Raw genomic sequence first — 15,772 nt, 5'->3', positions numbered from 1 at the left:
ACGATGAAATACTCTGAGTCGTGTTATTTACACTTTATTTTATGTTTATGCACGTCCTAAATAAAATAATAAGATGTCGTAAAATAATGAAGCGGGACAACGAGATGCGATCGATGCTCTCGTTGTAAGATTTATTTCTGTGTATGAATAAATCCCTGTATGACTTGCTAAATTGTCACTTGTGTATGTTTTAAATGTTGTGGCGTGGTTGCATTATTGTATGTGGATGGCCTTTTTCGATTAGCCTCGATGGATTTCAAATGTATACTGAAATTTTTTTATTGTTCAGAAAAGTAAAATCATAAACTTTAAATACAATCCTTACATGTTTATAATTATTGTATGTGGATTCGCCCAATGCAATGGCTTAACAAATTTTCGGGCTGATTGCATAAGCTCCTTTAGAAAGTATGAAATGCATATAATTTGGAAATATTATAATTTTAATATCGTAAGTTTGATATGTTTTAGATTTTAGTTTTATAACTTGTAACTAAGAGTTTCAGTTTTGCATTGTTAAGTCCAAAACTGAAGTAGGTCTGTACAAGTATTTGTATCGATCAAAATCTTTTAGTGTATATCATATCCTTGAGATAGAAGGGGTGACGTAGGAGTGTTTGAAATCTCCGAACATCCATAAAATCTTGTGTCTCATTATTTCAGTTCCTATTCTATCTATCAGTCAGTTTATTTTCGCACAACTATTTGTTAACTGATTGATATTGACTTACAAGATTCTCGAGTATCAGTTTATCACTAAACTGACTAATCAGTCGAAAAAGTTTTGAAAATTGTGCGTGTTTATTCAATCCCCCTTCTAAACACTCTTTCACCCTTAACCGATCCTATCAAGTGGTATCAGAGCAGTTGAATCTTGTTCAAGAATACTTCCATTTACAAACTGATCAATATGTCTTCATTCAACAAAATTCCAATGTCCTCCAGAGAAGACTTTGATGATTGAAAAATCAGAATGCAGGCTCATCTAGCTGTACAAGACGATGACATGTGGTATGTTATCACAGATGGACCCATGAAGATATAAAAAGCAAACACAGCTGTAGCCATAACTGATGGGGAACCACATCGTATTGAAAACCCCGAGATGAATGGACAGCTGAAGACAAGAGAAAAGCTAACTTGGACAACGTGACCAAAGACATCTTATACAAAACGCTAGATAAAGTCACTTTCAGCAAGATAAAAATGTGCAAAACTGGCAAGGAAATTTGGGAGAAGCTGATTCAACTCTGTGAAGGCAATGAGCAAACCAAAGAGAACAAATTATTGTTGCCGTTCAAAATTTTGACAACATCAAGATGAAGAATGGTGAATCCATGCATGAGTATAATGACAGAGTCAGCAGCATTATAAACGAACTGAATGCACTCGGATTGGTGTATTCAAACAAAGAGGTAGCACTGAAAGTTGTCAGAGGTCTTCCCAATGAATGGGATGTTAAAACTATGGCAATGAGAGAATCAAAGAACCTGAATAAGGTCGAACTTCATGACTTGTTTGCTGACTTAAAAGCCTACGAGTTTGAGTTGCAAACTAGAGAAGGGGAACCTTCTACATCAGCTGCTACAACTGCCTTAACTGCTGTCAAACTGGAACTAACTGGTTCAGTTGACAAATCTGCTGATCAGATAAGCAATGATGCTATGTCTTTATTCGTCAAAAAATTTGGAAGATTCATGAGAAGAAACCAAGGAAATTTCCAAAGACAGTATCAGAAGAATCATTCCAAAGAAGAACCTAATGCTTGCTACAACTGTGGCAAAACTGGTCATTTCATTGCTGACTATCCCAAGCCTAAGAAGGGCAGTCATGGCTCAACTGAGAAAGGAAAGAAATCCTATGAGCACAAAAGAAGATCGAAAGATGACAAGAAATCTTACAGAAAGAAGCATGAGGTACTTCTAGCTGAGGAAAGAAAGTCAAGATGGGCAGAATATGACAGTGATGATTCCGATTCTGAGAGGTTGAGCGGCTTCAGTGACGATGATGAAGAAGTCGAGTGTCTCATGGCTGATGACACAGAACTAGAGTCAACCAGTCAACAGATATTTGACTTTAGCTCAACTGATTTCACACGTGATGAACTCATTTCTACACTTCATGACATGGTGAATGAGAATCACAAGCTTGCCCTATCTTTTGAGAATGCCAGAGCAAAGCAAACTGATCCCATAGATAACATGTTGAAACTTTTCAAGTTCGCAATCTTGATTTTGATGTTAACAACACTTGTTATTGTGTTTCTAACATATTTACTCAAGTGTGAAGTTATTAAAACAAGAAGCAAGCCGAAACTGAATTCTGCACAAACTGAATTTCTGGCAAGCTTTGGTATTTTGAAGATATCTTTCAACTGGATGATCCAAATGACAATCCGCCAACTAATATGATTATAAAACTCAATTTGGAACAAGTCGTATTTCACGTCAGTTGGGCAAAATCGGAATGTATCTAGGTCAAACTGATCACAACGGATCGTAACTGATCGCACGAAAACAGCAATCAGTTGGGTTTGAGCAGCTGCGGTATTTTGGTCATATCTCTTAGCTCGGTTATCGAAATGAAGAGATTCAATATGCGTTGGAAAGATAAGACGATGATCTACAAATCATCTTCAGAAGTCAAAGTCTGAATCGAAGTTTAAGATACTGATAAATGATGATGAAGTTGCTGGTTATGCACAAACTGAAATCAGCTAGGCTGATTTCAGCACACCAGCTGAAACTGAACTAAATCAGTTGAACTGAACCAGACCAGCTGAAAACCAGTTGAACCAGATCAGTTGAACTGAACCAACTGAACTGAACCAAACCAGCTGAAGACCAGTTGAACCAGACCAGCTGAACTGAACCGAACCAGACCAGCTGAACCAGCTGAACTGAACCGAACCAGCAGCTGACCAACTAAACTGAACTGAACCAGCTGGCTGACCAGTTGAACTGAACGACCAGTTGAGTTGACCAGTTGACCAGTCGGGAAAATGTCCAGCAAGACGAATTTGACCGTTGCAATTCCAGAAACAGTACATAAAATTTCCAAACGGTCATATTCTTGTGTCTAACGTATATATCAGTGTTGGAGCCTATAAATACAACATCTTGAAGATCAAACAAGAGCTTTTGAAGAGGATTCAAAGCATGGGCAGTTAGCATGAAGAAATCAGTTAGTTGAGAGCACAAGTCCTTGTGTGAGGATACATTTGAGATGCACACTGTAAATGATAAATTTCTCACACACAATCACTCACACATATACAAGAGAGTTGAACTTCAAAGATTAGTTGAGTGAGTCTTGCACAAAGACAATAAACTTGTGTATGTAGTCTTTACATATGAGACATTAAACAATATGGTGATTGTGAGGTGCTGCCTACAATCTTGAGTGTTTGGAGTTCAGTTTAGGCACTGGGTAAGTCCTAGCTGAATAGGTTTGTACAAAGTGTTGTATAAATCAAAGTCTTCTAGTGAATCCTTCCCAAGGGGAAGAAGGGGTGACGTAGGAGTATTTAAATCTCCGAACATCCATAAACAAATTCGTGTCTATTTGTTTATTGCATTTACTTATCATTTTCATAGTTTTAAAGAAGCATTGTTGAAGCATTTTATGTGTTCTTCAAATACTAAAATATTGCATACCAATTGTTTGATAAAATGCTTCAACTAAAATATTTTTACTCATTCAACTTGCATATATTTTAAATTGTTTACAAAATATTTAATCGGTTTTTACGAAGGATTATTTCGAGTAATTTCCGCTTGGTTTGAACACCAAACTCGATTTAATTCATCGGTGTTCAATATTTCAAGAACCGAGCTATTGTAGTTCATCGATTTTCCCCCTAACCGATCCTAACAAGTGGTATCAGAGCGGGTTGTTCTTGAAATAACATTGAAACTGAATTTGATGTTTAAATTCAAAATTTCAGATTTTTACACATATATATGCAAAACTGAATTTTCGCGCAGCTTGCAGCGACCGTAGGAAAAATGGCATATCTCCTTGCTCGGGTGTCCAAATGACAAACCGTTTTTTGTGTTGCAAACTAGACGCATAGAGGTTTACAGCGGTATAAAATTTTCAGCCTAATTATGCTCGAGAAAATACAGTTTATTCTTTGAAGGCAGAGCATATGTGCTGCAGCAGAAAATGAGCCATGCAGAAAATTGGTTAGTTATCCCTCTTTTTTTATAATTTTCAAAATTTCAAAAATATAGGAGGAGAACTCATTATAATGGAGAGATTATTTTTAAATATCGAGGGGGGAAAAATTTTGTTTAAAATGTTTTGAGAATATGACTTTTTGATTCACACAAAAAGAGGGAGAAATATGTTAGTTGAGTTGATTGCTTATCCAAGTTTTGTGATCATCAAAAAGGGGGAGATTGTTGGAACTTTTCAAGTTCGCAATCTTGATTTTGATGTTAACAAAACTTGTTATTGTGTTTCTAACATATTTACTCAAGTGTGAAGTTATTAAAACAAGAAGCAAGCCGAAACTGAATTCTGCACAAACTGAATTTCTGGCAAGCTTTGGTATTTTGAAGATATCTTTCAACTGGATGATCCAAATGACAATCCGCCAACTGGAATGATTATAAAACTCAATTTGGAACAAGTCGTATTTCACGTCAGTTGGGCAAGATCGGAATGTATCTAGGTCAAACTGATCGCAACTGATCGTAACTGATCGCACGAAAACAGCAATCAGTTGGGTTTGAGCAGTTGCGGTATTTTGATCATATCTCTTAGCTCGGTTATCGAAATGAAGAGATTCAGTATGCGTTGGAAAGATAAGACGATGATCTACAAATCATCTTCAGAAGTCAAAGTCTGAATCGAAATTTAAGATACTGGTAAATGATGATGAAGTTACTGGTTCTGCACAAACTGAAATCAGCTAGGCTGATTTCAGCACACTAGCTGAAACTGAACTAAACCAGTTGAACTGAACCAGACCAGCTGAAAACCAGTTGAACCAGATTAGTTGAACTGAACCAACTGAACTGAACCAGACCAGCTGAAGACCAGTTGAACCAGACTAGCTGAACTGAACCGAACCAGACCAACTGAACCAGCTGAACTGAACCGAACCAGCAGCCGACCAACTAAACTGAACTGAACCAGCTGCTGACCAGTTGAACTGAACGACCAGTTGAGTTGACCAGTTGACCAAAGTTGACCAGTCGGGAAAATGTCCAGCAAGACGAATTTGACCATTGCAATTCCAGAAACAGTACGGAAAATTTCCAAACGGTCATATTCTTGTGTCTAACGTATATATCAGTGTTGGAGCCTATAAATACAACATCTTGAAGATCAAACAAGAGCTTTTGAAGAGGATTCAAAGCATGGGCAGTTAGCATGAAGAAATCAGTTAGTTGAGAGCACAAGCCCTTATGTGAGTATACATTTGAGATGCACACTGTAAATGATAAATTCCTCACGCACAATCACTCACACATATACAAGAGAGTTGAACTTCAAAGATTAGTTGAGTGAATCTTGCACAAAGACAATAAACTTGTGTATGTAGTCTTTACATATGAGACATTAAACAATATGCTGATTGTGAGGTGCTGCCTACAATCTTGAATGCTAGGAGTTCAGTTTAGGCAGTGGATAAGTCCTAGCTGAATGGGTTTGTACAAAGTGTTGTATAAATCAAAGTCTTCTAGTGAATCCTTCCCAAGAGGAAGAAGGGGTGACGTAGGAGTATTTAAATCTCCGAACATCCATAAACAAATTCATGTCTATTTGTTTATTGCATTTACTTATCATTTTCATAGTTTTAAAGAAGCATTGTTGAAGCATTTTATGTGTTCTTCAAATATCAAAATATTGCATACCAATTGTTTGATAAAATGCTTCAACTAAAATATTTTACTCATTCAACTTGCATATATTTTAAATGGTTTACAAAATATTTAATCGGTTTCTACGAATGATTATTTCGAGTAATTTCCGCTTGGTTTGAACACCAAACTCGATTTAATTCATCGGTGTTCAATATTTCTAGAACCGAGCTATTGTAGTTCATCGATTTTCCCCCTAACCAATCCTAACACAACAAAACTGAAACTGATGAATCAGTTGATCTGTTGAGTCTTAAAATGGAGATTGCTGAACTCAATGCTGAAAGAAGCAAGAATCAATCAATGATTCAGCAGTTGATGCTTGAAAATTCAAAGCAAACTGAGCTTATTAAAGCATGGAACAAATCATCTGTTGCGTTAGCTGAAATACAAGAGAAACAAAAATCAGTTACTGATAAAACTTGTTTAGGGTTCAGCGACCAAGATGAAAATTCCACCAGTGATACTCAGCCTAAACTGAACATGAACAAAGGGAAATACATTCACTTTGTAAAATCAGTTATAGTACAAGAACAACAAGAGCCAAGTAAACCATTTATACAGCCTATTGAAAATAAGAATAAGGCTATAAGATATGATATTGGTTATAGCCCAAAAATTTCGACTGACCCACAAAGTCAGTCATAAAAAAGGTTCAGTAATAAATACTTGAACTATTCAAATGGCTACTCCAATTACTATAAAAACAAGCCTATTCAGAAAAGATATCGGCAGAATAACCAGTTGAAAAAGGCCAAAACTCATATTGCTTCATCTGCATACTACACATCAAGCACACACAAGCCGAGAAAAACTATCTGGAACACAGCAACTAGAATGTCAGTTAGAATTGTCCAAGTCTGGGTTCCTAAAGGACTAATCAGTTTAGGACCCAAATAGTTGTGGGTACCAAAATTATATATTGTGTGTGATTGCAGGTGATAGGTACAAACAAAGAATCAATCTGGTATCTGAACAGTAGATGTTCGCGTCATATGATAGGGGATGCAAGTTTGTTATCCCAACTGATCAAATACACTGGTTCAAACATCATTTTTGGAGATAACTTCAAAGGTAAAACTGTGGATAAGGATAAGCTTATCCATGATAATTTTAGGATTAAAGATGTTTTATTAGTTGAGAATTTGAAGTATAACTTGATTAGCATCAGTCAGTTATGCGACAATAAATTCTCAGTTCAGTTTGACAGACACACTTGTTCAGTTAGAGACTCAACTAATGAAGTCATCCTAACTGGCAATCGTTGTGGGAATACCCGAGTATCAGTTTATCACTAAACTGACTCATCAGTCGAAAAAGTTTTGAAAATTATGAGTGTTTATTCAATCTCCCTTCTAAACACTCTTTCTCCCTTAACCGATCATATCAACATGCATGTAAATAGATGATATTCCGTTGATATGGACATATAGTGATGAAAACTAAATTTTTAATTAAATTAAATTATTGAGATTTTTATATAAATTAATACTCATTTATAGGAATAAATAATCCTTTATGGATGCCTATCATAAAATAAATATGAATTGTGTTTTGTGAAAATAAAATAAGATTATTTAATTAATTCTTTCTTGTTATATGAATTGATTGATATATATATATATATAAATATATAAATAAATATGTAAAATTGACCAGCGTTCATAAAATTTGAACAATAGATCACTATTTTATTTTGAGTAGAATCTTTATCTGTGAGACGAGTCAACCCTACTGATATTCACAATAAAAAATTAGTACTCTTAGCATAAAAAGTAATATTTTTTCAAAATCCAAATAAGAGATCTGTCTCACAAAAAAGACCGGTAGAACCGTTTCACACAAGTTTTTGTCTTTTATTTTTTATGATATAGATTGACATTGACACTAACTACGATTAAAAAATTTATATGACGTATGATGAAAAACTATGAATAAGAAAACTTTTCATTTTTTTGGGAAAAAAATTATTAATTCACTCAATCAAATTTTCACACAAATTATTTTCAAAACAAATTTTAGTTAATATAATATAATATAATATATTTAATTTAGAGATAACAACGTCGAATCACAAGGTTGTTGCTTTACAAAAAATTATAACTAACGATATCATAATAACTCAAATATTTTAAATTATATAACATCTATAAAACTAAGTTTCGATTGTTCTACCTAACATAGACAATTATTGCATCCCAATCATCTTTCTTCCAATAATTATTATCATTGCAATCAATGAAAATTGAACTCGTAACCTTGATTCCGATATCAATTGTAGGACCGAACACTTGAGGTTTTACAAAAAAATTATAGTTAGTGATAACGATATAACTCAAAATTTTAAATCGTACATCGCCTCAAACACCATGTTTCGATTGTTCTAATCAACAATGACAATGATTAGACATCAACAATCATTATATAAAATTCAAAATATTAACATAAAAAATTTTTGGATTTTGTATAATTGTTGGTGAGATTATTACTCAAAAACCAAAAAATGTTTGATAAATTATGTTGAGATACTAAAATATTAAAATAATATATATGTCGACTTGTTGATTTTCTAATCAATGAACTCTTAAACATAAAATTCAGTTTTCCCACATCAATAAAAATGTAAAAAAAAATTATAATAACAATAATTTACTTTGGGGAGAAAAATAATAATAAATAAACGAGAGTAATTATTGACACGTGGCATCGTCACCGGTGTTCTCATGTTTTGCCGCGAAATGAAGTACAGCGCGCGAAGCCCTTTTCATTCCCGGGCTTTTTCAACCTTACAAAATCTTCACACACTCAGACACGCAGTCTTTGATTCTGCAGCTAATCTTCCTCCGTCAACAATGGTGTCATTGAAGAAAAGAACCCAGGCTCCGAATCCAAATTCTTTGAAGCCCGAATCCAGGAAAAGACCCAAATCGAAGCAAGAAGAGCTGGAAGATTACGACGATGTGTGTTGTGAGAAATGTGGGTCAGATCAGTACCCGGCGGAGCTTTTGCTATGCGACAAATGCGACCGCGGATTTCACATCTTCTGTATCAGACCAATTCTTGTTGCGGTGCCTAAAGGACCCTGGTTTTGCCCTTACTGTGCTAATCGCAACCAAGTTAGAGGTGACTTTCTCGCATGTTTGTTTTGTTTTTCTTGTGCATATTTCTGGGATCTTTGTGTTAGGAGGTTTGGTTTTTGTGTTCGATGAGATAATAGTGTATATATTATTTATATATTTGGATTGCCATTTGTGGTTTTGTTCATTGTAAAGATTCTATATGATTTCCCATTAAAATCAAAGAAACGCGGTATAATTAAGAATTAGCCAAGATTGTTTCTTTTGGTATAGGATTTACCCTTTAAATCATGTTACTTGTCATAATCTATCGATAATATTTTTTTGTCCAACCTTGATTCTGTAACAAACAGTGTAGCTCTGTCTTGAACATCTTTAATCTGTGTAAAGTAATGATCAGTTCATAAAGTTGGGTAATTGTCAAGTTTTTTATTATAGTAGTAATCCTTTATCATGCAAGATTCATCTTGACGCATTTGGTTCTACGAATTACTGAAGTGCAGTAGTACTTTATCATAAATTAGCGAGCTTTATTGTCCTTGGAATCACAACTCTAATACAGACTAGAGCTTTTCATATTGCTTGGATGATGGTCTACGAATCTGTTACAAGAAAATGGAGATTAATCTGATTTTTGGACATCCTTAGCGGCTGAAATGCTTGCTTTACAAAATCCTTAAGCGATCTCTAGGTGATCTAATCTCATTGTGGGTCGTTCATTTGCATTTCTTATTCTTGCTTCTTGTACTGCCATTTGACAAGATCTGCCAAGTTAATTTTGTTTATTGACAACTTACAAGCAGGTTTCCCTCTTGTGCAAACCAAGATTCTTGATTTTTTCCGTGTTCAAAGATCCTCTCAACCAACTCAAAGTCTAAGTAAGAGCCATCTCGGTGAATTTACTAGTCCTGGTTCTTGCTCAAGCTTACGATAGCCGACATTCTTAATGATTTATTCTATTTGTAATTTGTTCCACTAGATTGTTACAAGAAACGAAAGAGAACGAGTGGCTTAGTGATGTCTAAGAAAAGTAGGAAGTTGTTGCCTTTCAATCCAAGTGAGGATCCTGTTAAGAGATTGGAACAAATGGCATCTCTAGCCACAGCTTTAACGGTAACTGGAACAGAGTTCAGTAGTGAACTGACTTATGTTCCCGGGATGGCACAAAGGTCAGCTAATCGTGCTGTACTTGAAAGAGATGGAATGCAGGTAATATTAATTCGAGGTTTCATCCTGTGTTTCTTTCAAGTAAACTTGTGTCAGCCAGTTTCATTATGTATAACTGATTCTCTTTTATTGAAATATTTAAGGTGTTATCAAAAGAAGATGTAGAAACCTTGACTCTTTGCAAGAACATGATAGAACGAGGGGAATGGCCGCCACTTATGGTTGTGTTTGATCCAAGAGAAGGGTAGGTACCCCTGTGTGAATTGTCATGGTCATATGTTCTATGATGGTGGCTTGATTTGTTACGCTAAATTGTGACAGATTCACGGTAGAAGCAGATAGATACATCCGAGATTTGACGATAATTACAGAATACGTAGGAGACGTTGACTACCTAACAAATCGGCAACATGATGGAGGAGATAGTATAATGACCCTTCTCACTGCTTCAAATCCTTCGAAAAGTCTCGTCATCTGCCCCGACAAGCGCAGTAATATTGCTCGTTTTATCAATGGCATCAACAATCATACACCGTATGAATAACACTTTTTTTTATATCTTTGACAAGCAGTCAGTCTTGCACATGCTCGAAATATGAATGTCATAGTAATAATATATTCTGATATCTTTTGATGCAGAGGTGGGAAGAAGAAGCAGAACGTTAAATGTTTGAGGTTCGATGTCCATGGCGAATGTCGAGTCCTGTTGATTGCTAGCAGAGACATCAAGAAAGGCGAAAGACTATATTACGACTACAACGGATCCGAAAATGAATACCCGACTGAGCACTTCGTCTGACTTCTTGTAGGAACTTACCAAGAAACCTGAGAAGCAAATCTTGATCCTCTCATTTAGCAGTGGATTCACTTGTAATAATTCACAAGCGCTGATGGGCATATTTCGTTGGGGTGCTATTTCTGCATTTTTTTAATTGAATTATATTTTGAAAATTATACGAAAAAGCCGTACAAGGTATCAATTTCAAGCTGTACTAAAACAATCATGTCTTCCGAAGAAGGCTTCAGCTTGTACGAATGAGTCCTACCTCTTCATAATTAATCTAACCCACATCTTTGAGGCCCTTTTTAGCTTGATGTATTTAATTCCAGCTCTTTTGAACGCATTTACATGCATCCGGCAATGGTGTAAATGAATTAATCAGGATTGCCGCTGGCATTATTTCTATAGAACCTCAAAAACCGCGACCATGCTACAAGCATGTATAAATCATGAAAACTCTAACCAATCATGTACAAAGCTACCTGTTTTCAAATGTGACACCTAAAAATAATTCTTTTCAAATAAATTTACTTGATCTTCAACCGTTGCTGTATCATCCCTGTCGTACAAAGGAGCCTCAATTATCCAGGAATGACCCGAACGTATACTTGATTGACTGCCCCCGAGACGCCGAAAGCACAAATCAGCTTTCTTACTGGAAACGGCGCACAAAAAGGTAAATTAGAACTGTCCCTTTCTACAAGCCCAGGTAAGTAACCTTCACTGTTGTCAAAATGGGAGACATAATGGTGAAATTCAATCGTCAATCCCAGCTCATAAATTATTAGTAACCACGTTCCCGTTTTCATATTTGGCTATTGACAACTGCAATTGACCCTACATTCTTGAATGTTCATGCATCATTTGGAGGGACCCAATGGCCAAATAATGCCAAAAATAGCTTTAAATGCCAGCCTAGCTTGCAATTAATTTGCTTCACAAACCAGAGCTGGATCATTGGCAAAAGCTACCAGTCATTAAGTGATTATATCCAACTTTTTAGCAGTTCTCGTCTCCTTATCTTAAAGGGTTGCTGGTAACCCATAATTGTGAAATGATCGGATCCGTCCATCCCAGCCAGCAGTAACTATGACAAGTCCGTATGCATGAGAACTCGATAGATTCTGCCAAGAATTCTTGAAAAGTTTGTACTGTGATTTGCTCATTGATGATTCGGCCTCATGATCAGAAGCAGGAAGTTTTTCTTCCGGCCAAGTTGCTGATCCCTTTGAGCTGGAGTCTACGAAAAATTCTTGGCTCAACAAGAAACGGGTGGATGGCGAGAAAGGCAAATAATTAATTGAACTACCAGGGAGTTTTCTTGATTGCAACCTGTCCATTGTGTTCCCGGTTTTCGAGCCAGGCCATGGTATGGCGACAGAAGCATCGGCAGAGAAACACTCGAATGATCTTATGGCTTTAGGGTGAAAAAAGGAATTCTCCTCCTGACCAATGTAGTTCCAAACATAAACACTTGAATCCTCTGAGGCCGAGACAATATGTTTTCCATCTGAAGTAAATGATGAAGATAAATGGATTCCACAAGTTCGAAAGCCTGGCAGGAAGCGAGAGTTGAAGATAGTACAAGACATAAAAAATCAAATAAGAGTTGATATTTCTTAGAATCCATGCTTCTAGATCACGATGCGAGGGAACCTAATAAAAGGAACATAAGCATCATGTACCTTTGAACTTGGCAATTACATTGATTCCATCTATAATTCTGACTTGTGAATCAGCACAAGTAACCAATAATTTGCTAGGATCTTGCGGTAAAAACTGCGGCCACAAGAAATAAAATCGGAAAGAAATTTAACATTTTGAGCTAACATTACAGACCAAAGAAATATCAAAAAGCAACTGAAAGAGACCTGAAAGCCCGTTATCCTTTTACAAGGTGAAGACTTCTTTTTATTTGTTAAGCATATTTGAGTTTCCAACTGCAAGTGATTATCTGACACAGTAACATGAAAGCCATCAAATATCGGTTAGCATCATCCATAAGTGATTATCAATATTGTGACCATACGTTGATTAAGAGCAAAATCAATTTCTAGCACTAAAATGGTTTATTAGGTTAAGGAACAAGTATTATAATCCAAACAAGCAGCTAAAAAATAGAATTCTCCAAGATTCTAATGAAAGTTACCTGATATCTCGAAAAATTGACAGGTTCCAGTTATAGAGCCAAAAACACCACCCTATTGAACAAGAAAAGAAATAACAAATTCAGCATACCTCACCAATTTTGAAGATATAGTCATCTAACATGTAGAGCTCCAGCATTTACGGACCTGCCCATCAGGTCGATGCGAGACAGCAGTAATGATATCCTTTGATTCAGTCCATCCGACAACTTGACAACCATCAATTGCCCAAATTCGAACTTTCCCATCTATTGAACCACTGATGAAGTAATCATCATTCACAGGGTTGAATTGAATGCAGGTTACTGCAGAGATAAATTGCTCATGAGCCGAAAAATGTAAGGGAACAATATATATACTTCATTTATTACGTCATTCTCCAAATTAGAGATGATTTTCTAGCTTTAGAATACCGTAATCACTATGCAAGAAAACCTTGAGGCAATTATTTACTCCAAGCTGCCACAGCCGAACTGTTTTATCAACGGACGATGAGAGAAGACGCTGCACAAGAAACAAGCAAACACAGAGTAATTAATCAAATTTCAAATGTATTCAATAAATTTGCATAATCAAAACATACATTATTCTTCGACCAAGAGAGATCCAAGATTTCCCCACAGTGTCCTTGAAACACATGCAAAGGCACCTCTTGTAATTGGAAAATCTTTGGAGGGAAAACAATACATGCCGAATCGGGTGTTCTATGCAGAGTATTGGATTTGTTAATTTTATCTTTTTCCACAATGAGAGGACTCAATTCAGAAAGTTCATTCACCGAGAAGTACACGCATGATGGATCCACATCTGGAATGTCCCTTTCATTTAATCTTTCATCGTCCACTACTCGCCAGACTTTCACAAGTTTATCTTCACCGGCGCTAGCCAAATATTGTCCATCAAGACTAAATTTCATCGTCAATATGGTCCCTTCATGAGCTTGGATATCTTGTCTCGTGAAAAGGGCCGAGAGCTCCTTCAACCTTCTTCGACTATGGCGAACCTTGACTCTCCGAAACCTCGAGCCTTGACCTTGACTGAAACTATTCAATTCTACATCATCTTCTTTCACATTTCCATTCATCAAACAAGTAACGGATCGCAATTTACACAACCATTTATTCCTCAATTTATTCACCGTTCTTGGTCTATTGCCATGAACGTCAATTTCTCTTTGCACAAGTTGATGAACCTGGGGAGATGATTGTGAAACTTTTTCAAACTCCCTACTTTTAAATTTACTTAAATTCGCTCCCTGGGTCAATTCTAAATCATCAGTATTCCAACTTGATATAGAAGACTGGCTTGAAGAAAGCTCATCTATGATACCCGAGGTTCTTAGAACAGCTCCACTATTACCCAAAATTCTATCCATATCACCCTTGAAACGCCACCTTCTGGCCTGTCATATTCATCAAGAAAATTTTCTTTTTCTAAATCATTAGAATACAATCCCATCCATCTAATGAATTTCATTCGGCGATCGCTAACACTTTGGGGAGTATTGATCCAAACATCATATTCCCAGTTATTAATATCAGAAGCAAAATCGGTTCTGATGCAATGTGCTCCAGGGCATCGAAAAATCTAGATTCTTCGGTGTCATCACTGAAGCTATCCATGATTCCTCGAGTTCAACCCATGAAAAACTTGAAATCCCTCTTCACGAAACTGACTTCCAGGAAACAGGCAATGTGCTTACTGCTTTCTTATGTAAAAACCTTTGTTTACAAAGAGAAACAATTAAAGTTAAGAAAATAACACTGAATATACAAATATGAGCACCAAGACCAAGGTTTCAGTAAAATAATAAACAAAGAGATAAATAATAAGAGCCAGCCCAGAACATTAAACTAATATTATTAACTAACAATAGCAACAAAAAGAACAATAGATCCAACATGGATCCCAATTCCCACCCATCGAATTTGGCCTGTTACAAAATTAATTCCCCACCATTAAAAGGGAAGCATTTTCCAATCTATTTCATTAATTTATGGTTTCATTAATTTATGGCTGCATAAGATAAACCCATCTTCCCCCAGAAAAACCCAGAAAAATTCCGCATATAAAACGGAAACCCACAAATAGATTAACATATTTACCCACTCCAACCACAAAATTGACTTGAAAATCTCTAGCAACAGACAAGTTAACAAATGTATGCAAGTGGTATTCATCAAAATTCGTAGTCAGGCACCTGATATCAAATGGGAAAATCAAACAGCTTTAGAGATGAGAGGGCTGCCTCCGCACGGGTTTGATTCTGTTTTTATGAGATTGAATTGAAGCAGAAAGATCCAGAGGTTGGCAGTGGACACTCTCTAGAAAAAGGATCATCGCAGAGAGATGACCATTAAAAATACGTGTGAGGGAGGAGAGAGGGATGAGATTGTAATTACTGAAAAGAAGAGGGGTTTGAATTGTAAATACACAAATTGGAATACAAAAGGCAGAAATTCCTTGATATTCGCGAATGGGTGGCCGGAGGAACGAGATTTAGAGCTCTGTTTGTGTGTGTGTTCTGTGGGTGTACTATAGAGTACAAAATAATTACACACCCAATTTTTTTGGTCAATTTTAGGATGAGATCCGTATTCGAAACTCAATTTCAACAAATTTAAACTTTATCCGAGCTAAAAAAATGATTGTGTTTAGATTGTCAAGTTTAAATTGGTGAATTTCGAATTCATTGGACTTCCTTTTATCGTTTTTTTGTTTAGAATA

The 15,772-nt window shown here is 36.0% G+C and overlaps 1 protein-coding gene and 1 pseudogene across 1 annotated transcript; one reads left to right on the top strand and one right to left on the bottom strand.

Moving 5' to 3' along the window:
* The first annotated feature begins 8,663 nt into the window (after positions 1-8,663).
* On the top strand, positions 8,664-11,796 carry LOC142532823 (histone-lysine N-methyltransferase ATXR6-like). The gene is made up of 6 exons (XM_075639320.1): positions 8,664-8,996; positions 9,754-9,828; positions 9,930-10,159; positions 10,261-10,361; positions 10,439-10,651; positions 10,757-11,796. The coding sequence occupies exons 1-6, from the start codon at positions 8,726-8,728 to the stop codon at positions 10,914-10,916; spliced, it is 1,050 nt and encodes a 349-aa protein (XP_075495435.1). The 5' UTR covers positions 8,664-8,725; the 3' UTR covers positions 10,917-11,796.
* On the bottom strand, positions 11,252-15,500 carry LOC142532820 (WD repeat-containing protein YMR102C-like; annotated as a pseudogene).
* Between the last annotated feature and the right edge of the window lie 272 nt (positions 15,501-15,772).

The sequence above is a fragment of the Primulina tabacum genome, chromosome 18 (genome assembly GCF_025594145.1).
Source record: "Primulina tabacum isolate GXHZ01 chromosome 18, ASM2559414v2, whole genome shotgun sequence".
NCBI classification, from domain to species: domain Eukaryota; kingdom Viridiplantae; phylum Streptophyta; class Magnoliopsida; order Lamiales; family Gesneriaceae; genus Primulina; species Primulina tabacum.
Note: the sequence above shows the minus strand (reverse complement) of the source record. Positions and strands in the feature narration are given on the sequence as shown.

Coding starts and splice junctions, on each gene's coding strand:
- LOC142532823 (XM_075639320.1), top strand. CDS start 8,726: ATGGTGTCATTGAAGAAAAGAACCCAGGCTCCGAATCCAAATTCTTTG. Junction 9,829..9,929: donor TCAACCAACTCAAAGTCTAA/GTAAGAGCCATC, acceptor TTGTTCCACTAG/ATTGTTACAAGAAACGAAAG. Junction 10,652..10,756: donor GGCATCAACAATCATACACC/GTATGAATAACA, acceptor CTTTTGATGCAG/AGGTGGGAAGAAGAAGCAGA.